The following is an 11,880-nucleotide window of genomic DNA, read 5'->3' as shown; positions in this document are numbered from 1 at the left end:
GCCCCTCCTGGCCTCAGGATCCAATTCTGCTCTCTCACTGCCCTGCCCCCACCTGCTGGCCACCCACGCCCCCCCGGCCCCCGCCACCGCCACCGCCCCCACCCCCCGACCCAGGAGCCCAGGTGGGTAAAGAAAAGAGGCCAAGCAGGTAGGGATTTGGTCGTGATGCTGGCAGCCTGGAGGCCCCGGGCTGCCTCAGCATAGGCTGAAGCACTCTGAGGTCTGGGTGCTGGGGAAGAGGCTCCTGGGGGTTGAGTCTTCACTCGCTGAATGTTTCCTGAAGGGCCTGGGGTAGCTTCTGAGGCCCTGGTCCTTGGGGTTGTTTGCTGTCCAGCACACAGTGGGTCCCATGAGCAGTGAGACGAATCTCACAGTCTCCATTTTGTCCAACATGAATTCCTGGAAGGAAAAAGAAATCTCTGGCAGCTGACTGGGCGCTGGCCCTGGACGCCACTTCCCAGACACCAAACCACCACCAAAGGTTGACCCGCACGTCCTTTCACAAGGGCCCCAACAAGGATGTGGTATTAATGCCAATTGGCAAGTGAGCAAACTGGGGTTCAGAGAGGTTAAGTGGTTTTCCTGAAACAACACAGCCCAGCAGTGGCAGAGGTGGATGGCTGAGTCCAGGTCCTTGTGTGGCTTCCTGAATGGGGTTGCCTCTTCTCACCACTTCCTCCAAGGAGCCCACCCTGACTGCACACAGCCCCGCTCTCTCTAAGGGGCACTCATTTCTTAAAGGCCCAGTGACTTTTATTTCCTCTACCTCTAACTCTTTCCCAGGCATAAGAGTGTGACTATAAGTCTTGACTTATGGCTCCTCCGTCCATGGGATTTTCTAGGCAAGAGATCCACTAGGATGGCTAAATTATCAGAGACAGACCATCGAGTGCTAACAAGGATAGGAAGACACTGGACGTCTCGTACTTTGCTCACAGGATTGTAAAATTACACAGCCACTTTGGAAACCAGTTTGGCAGTTCCTCAAAACGTTAAACATAGAGTTACCACGTGAATCAGAAACTCCACTCCTAAGCATTTACCCAAGATAATTGAGAAAGTTATGTTCACACAAGTACATGGCCATGGGGACTTTCTTGGTGGTTCAGTGGCTAAGACTCACTCCCAAGGCAGGGGGCCCAGGTTTGATCCCTGGTCAGGGAACTAGATCCCACATGCTGCCACTTTAAAAGATCATATATGTTGCCATGAAGATCAAAAAATCCCCTGTGCTGCAACTAAGACTCAGTGCAGCCAAATAAATAAATATTTTATAAAGAACATGGGCAATAGAGGCATATTTATAAGAGCCACCAAATGAAGACAACCCAAATGCCCATCAGTTGCCTACTGGATATTCGAGAGTGGTCTGTCCATACAATGGAGTATTATTCAGTCATACAAGGGAATGATTTATATAATGAAGACATTATGCAAAGTGAAAGAAACCAGACACAAAATGTCTCATTTGGGGGAGTAGCAAAAGGATTCAGGAATGAGATACTGCGAATGATGGTGCAGTTCTGACTACTGAAAAGAGTGAAGTGAGCACTCTGAATGGGTAAATCTTAGGGCACTGGAAGTATACCTCATTAAAGGTATTAGTAAAACTAAAACAAGGTATGCTGTCATTGGTGGAAGCCAGTCTGATGACCTGACCTCCACTTTTGCAGCATCAGCATTATGACTGATGGGGTTGTGGACGACTGATGGGGGTGGGGACCCTGGGTGGGGACCCCCTCCCAGTGAGAAGGCAAAGCTCAGCGGACTTGAGCAGACCCTGAAGTTTAAGATGAGGACCCCTCAGTCCTCATCGGGAGCTCATCAGTGCTCATCGGGAGCACTGAGGCTCCCTCAGTCACTGAAATGTCCCTCACTGTGCAAATATATGACCACATCTGTGAGCATCTTGGTGTGTCGGTTTGCAGGTGTGTCAGTGTAAGTTTCATGGATATTGCAGGATGTTCGGCGAGACCATATGACTATGTATGTGAGTGTGTACCCCATGTGTGTTTGTGTGTGTGTATGTGATGTGACAAAGTGGGACTACACATTAAGACCAGGCAGGGCAGGAGTTCCTTTATAACTCTCTGACCCAGCACCAATAGGTGCTCACTACAAGTTTGTTGAGAGGCTAAAAAAGACCCCAAGACCCACACATGCAGGCACTATGCAGCCAGGGAGGGAAGGGCCAACAGGGCAGCTCACCACGGACACACCAGGACCCGAGGCCCAGGACAGGCTCAGGTCGAAGCCTGCCTGGGGAGCACGAGTCCTCACCTGGATCAGGTCAAGCTTGGAGAAGAGGCCCATGCCCCTGGGCACAGCGTGGGCAGAGCAGCAGTGCTGGGCCATATCATTGATGGCCACTTGCACGTAGTTGAGCAGCTGGTTCTGCAGGAAGGCGAGCAGGCTGGGGCCCCCTCTTAGAATCCCCTGCCCCCTCTCCCCACCTTGCTCAGGCCAGATAGGCATCCTGGAGCCAGCCTTCTCATCTCGGTCTGTGCTCCACACCCAAAGGGGCTGGGATGAGTCCCTCCACTCCCCGGAGCCAGAGTATCCTTCCCTGCAAAGAGGGACACAAGATGGACTGGCTCTCCAGAGGGTCCTCCCGGCTGTGGACACCTGAGGTCCACACCCAACGGACGGGCTTGTTTGGGGGGGACGTGGAGGAACACAGGGCTCCTCACTCGGGGCAGCTCCAGAGTCCCACACTTCAGGTCTTCAGAGTCATCAGCTGAGGCTTCCTTGCTTCCCACCTTAAAGAGAAAGACCCAGAATAGGCTCTGTAAACTGTGGCCGATCCAGCTCCCCCTCAGGGCTCCTTGGCTGGGAGTAGAAGCCCATGGACTCCAATGCTCGTGTCGTCCAAACTAGTCTCCCACGGGGCCCGAGAAGGTCCCACATTCACCGACTGCACCCTGCCTACGTGGGGTGTGCCCAGCACTGCCCTGTTCCCCAGCCTGGCTTCCCCACCTCCTCCCAGCAAACCCCGAGGCTAGTAGGGTGCAGACTCTGGCATGGGGAGGACCCAGGAGGTGTTCAGAGGGTAACTAGTCCACATTCCCCAGCCCAGAAAAGAGAAGCAAAGGATTAAACCCAGAAATCTTGGCCCCTGACTTCAGTTCAGTTCAGTCGCTCAGTCATGTCCGACTCTTTGCAGCCCCATGGACTGCAGCACGCCAGGCCTCCCTGTCCATCACCAACTCCCAGAGCTGTCTCAAACTCATGTCCATTGAGTCAATGATGGCAACCAACCATCTCATCCTCTGTTGTCCCCCTCTCCTCCTGCCTTCAATCTTTCCCAGCATCAGGGTCTTTTCAAATGAGTTAGTTCTTCACACCAAGTGGCCAAAGTATTGGAGTTTCAGCTTCAGCATCAGTCCTTCCTATGAATATTCAGGACTGATTTCCTTTAGGATGGACTGGTTGGATCACCTCACAGTCCAAAGGACTCTCAAGAGACTTCTCCAACACCACAGTTCAAAAGCATCAATTCTTCGGTGCTCAGCTTTCTTTATAGTCCAACTCTCACATCCATACATGACTACTGGGAAAACCATAGCTTCAAGTCCCTTGACTTCAGCCCTGACTTATTCTTTCTGAGCATCACTCTTCTCCAAGGTGAAATAGAATATGAATAAGAATCACATTATTTAGGAGTGCACATGCCTGAATGGGGGCATCCCAGCTACCTTAACAGCCTGTGGCCTCAGCATCTGCCTCATCTTAGAGAAGCCCTTTGACAACTAATAGCCACCAGATCAGAGCAGTCAATCCTAAAGGAAGTCAACCCTGAATAGTTACTGGAAAGACTGATGCTGAAGCTGAAGCTCCTCTAGTCTGGCCACCTGATGCGAAGGACTGACTCATTAGTAAAGACCCTGATGCTGCGAAAGACTGAAGGCAGGAGAAGGGAAAGACAGAGGAAGAGATGGATGAATGGCATCAGCGACTGGATGGACATGAACTTGGGCAAACCCCAGGAGATGGTGAAGGACAGGGAAGCCTGGCGTGCTGCAGTCCATGGCGTCACAAAGAGTTGGATACAACTGAACAACAACAACAAGCCACGAGGGAGAATTGGGAAGCGATATGTGTGTGTGTGTGTGTGTGTGTGTGTGTGTGTGTGTTGGGGGCTGATATTATGGAGGAGACAGCAGCCCCCAGCTCTTGCCCCACCCCCACCCCACCCAGCGGACTGAGCTCACCTCACAGCTGCCCATGTCTTTCTGGTGGGTGACCCCGTGTTTCAGCTGCTGCCACTGCTCCTGCTTGCGGTGACACCTCCTCTGCAGCTGGCACAGCCGAATCCTGAGGCGCTACGGTGAGGGCGGTTGGGTCACTTTGGTGCAGCAGACCCTCCCCAGGGGCATCTGCACTGGTCCTGGTCCAGGAGCTCAGTGCTCAGGATGGTCTGAGCAAGGATAGGGGTGGGGAGTGGAAAGTTCAGGGATCAGAAAGTTCTGAGGGGGTCAGAGCCATTCAAAGCACCAGGAGACGTAAGGGAAGGTATGTCTAGGTGTTCTCCAGTGACTCAGGTGGCAAAGAATTTGCCTGCAATGCGGGACACCCAGGTTCTATCCCGCAGTTGGGAAGATCCCCTGGAGGAGGGCATAGCAACCCACTCCAGTATTTCTTGCCTGGAGAATTCTATGGACACAAGAGCCTGGCAGGCTACAGTCCACACGGTCGCAAAGAGTCAGACATGAAAGAGAGAAAGTGAAGTCACTCAGTCGTGTCTGACTCTTTGCGACGCTGTGGACTGTAGCCCACCAAGCTCCTCCATCCATGGGATTCTCCAGGCAAGAATACTGGAGTGGGTTGCCATTTCTTTCTCCAGGGGATCTTCCCGACCCAGGGATCGAACCCAGGTGTCCCACATTGCAGGCAGATGCTTTAACCTCTGAATCACCAGGAAACCTCTACTGAGTGACAAACACTTCCACTTTTCAGACCGACTGCGGTTTGAATCCCAGCTCAGCTCCTAGAACCCTGTTTCACTCTCCATAAGCAAAACCACCTGTCTGGGCCCTTCCAGCTGCAGGGGCTGCTGGGAGGACCCTGGGTCAGGGATAAGGCTGTGAAGGCCTCTGGGGCACAGGCTGCGCTGGGCACACTCCCACACCAGGCCCCGTGAGGATGTTTTGGGGGACTCAAGATATACATGACTCCTCACTTTTCTGAGCCCTAGTTTCCTTACTTTGAAAATGAGAAAAATAGCCTGCCTGGGACTAAAGTGCAACACTTAGCTCAGAATTAATATCAATATTTTAATGCAATGTTTTTTAAAATCAAAGTTAATGCAAAAAATAATGTACAATGAGCAAAATATTAAATTTTTCAATAAAGTTGGGGTCCAATGTTGCACTTGCACACCTCACTCACCTCCCCTAGTCTCAGCTCTAGGAATAGAAGCACCTACCTTGGGGTGCTGGGGTGAGATTTGAATGAGATAAAGCATGTTAAGTGCTTTACACAGTGTCCCTTAACTCAGCAGGGGCCACAGGATTGGAAAAGGTCAGTTTTCATTCCAATCTCAAAGAAAGGCAATGCCAAAGAATGCTCAGACTACCGCACAATTGCACTCATCTCACATGCTAGTAAAGTAATGCTCAAAATTCTCCAAGCCAGGCTTCGGCAATACGTGAACCGTGAACTTCCTGATGTTGAAGCTGGTTTTAGAAAAGGCAGAGGAACCAGAGATCAAATTGCCAACATCCGCTGGATCATGGAAAAAGCAAGAGAGTTCCAGAAAAACATCTATTTCTGGTTTATTGACTATGCCAAAGCCTTTGACTGTGTGGATCACAATCAACTGTGGAAAATTCTGAAAGAGATGGGAATACCAGAGCACCTGACCTGCCTCTTGAGAAACCTATATGCAGGTCAGGAAGCAACAGTTAGAACTGGACATGGAACAACAGACTGGTTCCAAATAGGAAAAGGAGTATGTCAAGGCTGTCTATTGTCACCCCGCTCATTTAACTTACATGCAGAGTACATCATGAGAAACGCTGTGCTGGAGGAAGCACAAGCTGGAATCAAGATTGCCTCGAGAAATATCAATAACTTCAGATATGCAGATGACACCACCCTTATGGAAGAAAGTGAAGAGGAACTAAAGAGTTTCTTGAAGAAAGTGAAAGAGGAGAGTGAAAAAGTTGGCTTAAAACTCAACATTCAGAAAATGAAGATCATGGCATCTGATCCCATCACTTCATGGCAAATAGATGGGGAAACAGTGGAAATCGTGGCTGACGTTACTTTTTTGGGCTCCAAAATCATTGCAGATGGTGATTGCAGCCATGAAATTAAAAGATGCTTACTCCTTGAAAGGAAAGTTATGACCAACCTAGATAGCATATTAAAAAGCAGAGACATTACTTTGCCAACAAAGGTTTGTCTAGTCAAGGCTATGGTTTTTCCAGTGGTCATGTATGGACGTGAGAGTTGGACTGTGAAGAAAGCTGAGCGCTGAAGAATTGATGCTTTTGAACTGTGGTGTTGGAGAAGACTCTTGAGAGTCCCTTGGACTGCAAGGAGATCCAACCAGTCCATCCTAAAGGAAATCAGTCCTGGGTGTTCACTGGAAGTACTGATGCTGAAGTTGAAATGTCAATACTTTGGCCACCTCATATGAAGAGTTGACTAACTGGAAAAGACCCTGATGTTGGGAGGGATTGGGGGCAGGAGGAGAAGGGGACGACGATGACATGGATGGCATCACCGACTCAATGGACATGAGTTTGGGTAAACTCCGGAGCTGGTGATGGACAGGGAGGCCTGGTGTGCTGCAGTCCATGGGGTCACAAAGAGTGGACACGACTGAGCAACTGAACTGAACTTCCTCAAAGGAAAAAAAAAAAAAAAGATAAAAGATGGTGTAGGTTTTCAGTGCTACCACTAGGGGGCAGAGACTGGCTGCAAACTCCAAGCCAGATCCTTGCAAGAATCAACCAACCTGTCAGCCTCTCTTTTCCTATTTTCTCCCTCTCCACATCCCTATCCTCTGTCCTCTCGTGTCCCCAAGCCCCAGCTGCAGCACAAAAATTCATCATGCCATGCCTTTGCCGGGAAGTTTCTTCTGCATGGAATGCCCATCCCTTGGGGTGAAAGTTGAATTTATTAGAAGATAAACCAAATATGAGAGAGATAACCTCTGGGGGCATTTACTCTGAGACAGTTTCTGTTCGGTGTCTCACAACTGCCTACTAGCTAGGTTGTATTGCCCCCATTTCACAGTTGAAGAAACTGAGGCTCAGAGAGGGTTGTGCCCAGGGTCATGCAGCTAGTCAGAGGCTGAAGGGGAATTTGAACCTCAGTCTGTCTGAATCTAGCACTCCTGACTTTTCTACCACAAAGATTACTTTTTAAGTATAAGCTGAGTTTTCCAGGGGAGATACCCAGCAGAAGTGGAGGGAAAGGGATTCAGAACAAGGCTCTGGAGTGACAGCCCCACCCAGATTCCCAGCAGCCCACCCCTGCTCTAAGCCTTCTGGGGTGCAGAGGGTGGTGGGTGCCTACACCCCAGTTCTCTGCCCAGGGGGATGGGCCAGGCTTCAGGCAGCTGTTACCGGGATCAGAGCCCTATGATCCTCCTCTAGAGACTCCAGACTCCTGTGGACGGCCTGGTTCATCTCGAAGAAGGCCTCAAGACGCTTCTGGATGTCCTGGCTGACTGCGAAGAGCTTCCCGTAGTGCTCCACCATGGCTGCCACCGGGGTTTCCTCCGGCTCCTCCCCTTGGTTGTAGCCTACGGAGACAGTGCGTGGCAGGATGGGTGGGCACAGAATGCCCAGCGCTTACCAGCCCCCTGCAGTGATGCTCACACGGTGGAGGGGGCGGGACTGCTGCTGTCAGCTGGAGCCCCAGAGTTGAGAAGGCTCCATGAGCCACCTCCTGTCCCTTCAGGGGAAGCCTCAGCATTTGAAAGGCTGCAAGGATTCTGGATTGAATGAGGATTCTGGATCGCTGTCAAATGAGGCAGGAGACTCCCCACACCCTGCCCCACCCCCTGGAACCCGCAGGAGAAACTGTTGGCTGGGGGAGCCTGCAGGAAGAGGACAGGGGTCGTTGTTGCCCTGAGCGAACAGGCCCCAGCCTTGGTGTTTGCTCCTTCCGGGTGGGTTGAACAGGATTGCATGGCTGAATTAGGAGGACCCCAACCTCGCAGGCTGCTGGCAGCAGCCCTGGGCGCTGGGTCCACATCAAGACCTGTGCTCGGCCCGGAGCCCTGCGCCCCTTCTTGGCTCGGTGCTCAAGGCTCTCCGGTTCTGCTCAACCTTCCAATCGCACCTCCCAGCAGCCCCTGCCAGGCCCCGGTGTTCCAGCACACTGGAGCTCACCAGCCCCAAACCCACCAAGCGGGGCTCCAGCCTACGTTTGTGCTGTTTCCTCTGCCTGCAACGCTGGTCCCCTTTGCTGAAAAACTTTGAGCTCCATGAGTGGCCCCCTCCTCCATGAAGCCTTCCCTGACCTCCAGGGCAGAGTCCCTGGGGCTCCCACAGCTCAAGAGCACTCAGCACAGTGGCTCTGAAATCAGATAGACCAAAGTCTGAGACCCAGCTCCACCACTTCCTGGCTGGGTGACCTTGGGTAAGTCCCTTAACGTCTCTGAGCCTGGGTAACACAGTTCCCAGAAGCTCCTATGTGTATGCCTGCTCAGTCACCCAGTCATATCCAACTGTTTGCAACCCCATGGACTGTAGCCTGCCAGGCTCCACTGTCCGTGGGATTCTCCGGGCAAGAATACTGGATTGCCATTTCCTTTTCCAGGGGACCTTCCTGACCCAGGGATCAAACCTGCGCCTCCTGCATCTCTTTCTTTGACAGGCAGATTCTTTACCACTGAGCTACCTGGGAAGCCCTGGAACCTCGTAAGGAGGAGTTATAGCTTAGCACAGAGTAAATATTTTATAAACAATAATAGTTATTTTATTATTGATGGCACAATAATATGATAATAATATGATGATAATAATACAAATATGTAACTATCACTTCCCTTCCCTTTCCTACCAAGTTTCCAGCACTGATCACAGTGGATTCTGGTGCAAACCACGATCAAACGAAACACAGAAATCCATTTCAGATGTCTGTAATTTTGGCTCCTAAGAGCAAAACCAAAGACAAATGAGATAATAACAATAGCTGACATTTCCTGGATGCTAGCTGAACATCAGGCACTGCGATTTGGGGGTGGCCAGAAAGTTCATTCGGGGTTTCCCATAAGATGGTACAGGAAAACCCGAGGGAATTTTTGGCCAACCCAGTACATGCTGATGAAATGTGATCCAGGCCACAGAACTCTCATTGTTCTCACTGTACAGAGACGCTGAGGACTTGCCACACAGGTCACACGGCTGGTGGCCAGGCTGGCTCGACCACGGTGAAACAGGCCTGTGGGTTCCCATGCAGCAGGTGAGCTCGAGGTTCACTGGGGTCACACATCCCCCGGTCCCGGGCTGGGAGGTGGTCGCAGAGAGGACAGGCCTTCTGCGAAAGCTCCATACGTACCCTTGGGGATTTTCTCAAGGACCTTGATCAGATAGTCTTCAAAAAGCTTGTGCTTCTCCACCTCCCTCTTCAGCTTCCTCTCCCTGTAGAGTGAGCCAGATGTGAGGACGTGGTGTGGAGACCCCCAGGCCGTGACTCCTGGCAAGGGCTCGTCTCTGGAGCTGTGTGGATCTGGGCTGGACCAGTCACTGTCCCCATCAGTGGGCCACTGACTGTGTCTCTCCACCCCCATTTTATTGCTGAGTAAACTGAGTCATAGGTCAAACAGATGCCTGTGGTCAGGCCATAAGAAAGGAGACCTGGGGGAAAAGCAAGGCTGAAACTTTCTGGCGTGGGGTCTACGGAGCCCCTCCTGCAGGCTGAGCAGGTGGCAGATGGCCTGAGTCCCCACTAGCCGATGATCTGGCCAGGGGTTTCACCTCTCTGCCTGGATGGGCCATGTGTAACAGGGGTAACTAGTTCCTCACAGGAAGGTGGGGACCAGGTCTGGGACGCCCAGCACATCTGAGGTTGGGGCCCCAGCAGCCCCCAGAGGGGAGATGGCCACATGCGACTGCCCAGCCATGCTTGACAGTCAAGGGCATCACCAAGCAAGATGAGTCTCCTGCTCTGGGCCCATTCAAGGTCAGCAGTCAAGGGCAACAGGCAGAGGGGGACAGGGCCATGGTAGGTATCTTTGAGTGACCACTGAGTGCCCCAGGGCAAGCCACTCTGCATCTCAGACCCTATTTTCTCATCCACACCATCCTGAAAAATGCAAGAAAGAATGGTCTTCCCCTCTGCAAATACCATGTGGGGTGAGCCACAATGCTAAACATTGTTGGGGTTGGAAGCCCTGTGAGAGTATGATGGATGGTTGGACCTTCTCTCCAAAAAATCACTCACAGATGCATCCTTTTGCACCCAATTCAGGCTTTTGTGGGCAGCCTGATATGAAGGGCCTCTCTGGGCAAGGACCCAGGGCGTCTGCTTGGAGCCAGGGCAGCAGCCTCGCACGTTGATTTTGGAAAGGCTGAGTTGACAGGTGCATGGGGATGGCCACCCACAGCCCTGCCTTCATGCTGCGAGACTGAGCTTGTGCAGGGCCTGGGACTAGCCAAAGCCTGACGTCAAAGAGGGAGAGTTATGCGCCCCCACCCCTCGCTACTCACAATTCAGCTACCCCTCCTGACTTACTCCCAGGCATCCCTCACCCCCTGGCCATTTCCTTGCCCTTGAGGAATTTTTCCATTGCTCCCTCAGGCATTTTTGCTCAGTCCCAGCTGCTTAGCCCACCGCAGGTGGCCCTGGGGCCGGGGCCCGGGGCACAGCGGGGCTCGGGACAAGTCGTACTTGGCCTGCAGTTGGAACAGTTCCTGGAACAGCACCTGCAGGTCCCTGTCCTTGTTGCCGGAATCACTCGGGCCAGCCTCCTGGCCTGCATCCCTGGCCGCCGGCATTGCCGCCGCACCACCTTGGGCGACTCTGGACGATGGGGCCACGTGGGCCAGGCAGGAAGGAGGTGGGTGTCCACGACAACAGTCAAGGCAGTAGCTTTCTCTTCCAGTCCTCCTGACGGTCCTCAGAAGTCAGGTTCCAGTCTTGCTTCCTAGAAAAGCAAACTGAGGTTCAGAGGGGACCCCTGTGACCAGCTCGAGGATGTACAGCAGGGCTGATTTGGACTCCAGTTTTATTAAATTCAAAGTCTGGGGATTTTGAGCAGTGCCTCCAGCTCTGGAGGGACCAAAGGTGCCATTCTGCAGTGGCATCATCGTCATTGTCACACCATAATGGGGACCGTCAAGACCCATGGGCACCAAGATGCCTGGGACTTCCAACACGTGCTGGCTTCCAAGAGAATTCAGGAAAGAGTCCAAGGGGGTAGAGCTGGGGCAAGCTCAGAGAGTAGCCCACAGAGGGAGGAGGCTCCTTTGTCATCTGTCTCTCCCCAACCATCCTGTCAACCATTTATGCATTTAACTGACATCATATACTCTGAGCATCCACAGAGCTAGACCGAGGTAGACACATGGAATAAGCTCACGGTCAAGCTGGGAAGGTGGCCTAGTTAACAGGCAGTTTCAACACAGCCTTGCAAAGAGTTCTGGGCCACTCACCTAAGTCTGGTTTGCTAGCTACGGCTAAAAGATGATCTCCCTAAGCGTGACATTCACTGGCCACCTGCTGGGCCAGGCCAGTGCATGGGAGCAGCAGGGTGAGAAGGGGTGGGTCTACTGAGTCAACTTTTCCAGCCCCCAATGTCAGACAGGGGTCCATGAGCACACGGAGGAGGAAGGGGCCTGGCTGACTCACTCGACAGCTCCGGGAGCACAAAGCCATCGCCAACCTGTGACATCACAATGCTGGCTTCCGTTCTCATGA

The 11,880-nt window shown here is 52.3% G+C and overlaps 1 protein-coding gene across 1 annotated transcript; it reads right to left on the bottom strand.

Annotated features, from left to right (window-relative positions):
- Nucleotides 1-195: 195 nt before the first annotated feature.
- On the bottom strand, nt 196-10,958 carry CCDC197 (coiled-coil domain containing 197). Its single transcript, XM_068990989.1, has 7 exons — nt 10,852-10,958; nt 9,520-9,602; nt 7,578-7,756; nt 4,212-4,322; nt 2,691-2,759; nt 2,281-2,394; nt 196-399 (listed from the first exon to the last, which is right to left on the bottom strand). Exons 1-7 carry the CDS (start codon nt 10,956-10,958, stop codon nt 196-198), a joined length of 867 nt encoding a protein of 288 aa, XP_068847090.1.
- Nucleotides 10,959-11,880: the final 922 nt, after the last annotated feature.

Source organism: Capricornis sumatraensis, chromosome 19 (genome assembly GCF_032405125.1).
Source record: "Capricornis sumatraensis isolate serow.1 chromosome 19, serow.2, whole genome shotgun sequence".
Classification (NCBI taxonomy): Eukaryota; Metazoa; Chordata; class Mammalia; order Artiodactyla; family Bovidae; genus Capricornis; species Capricornis sumatraensis.
The sequence above is the reverse complement of the archived record's forward strand: the minus strand, read 5'-3'. Positions and strand labels throughout refer to the sequence as shown.

Coding starts and splice junctions, on each gene's coding strand:
- CCDC197 (XM_068990989.1), bottom strand. CDS start 10,958: ATGCCGGCGGCCAGGGATGCAGGCCAGGAGGCTGGCCCGAGTGATTCC. Junction 7,757..9,519: donor CCTTGAGAAAATCCCCAAGG/GTACGTATGGAG, acceptor CTGTCTCCGTAG/GCTACAACCAAGGGGAGGAG. Junction 2,395..2,690: donor GGACTCTGGAGCTGCCCCGA/GTGAGGAGCCCT, acceptor GCCTTCCTGCAG/AACCAGCTGCTCAACTACGT.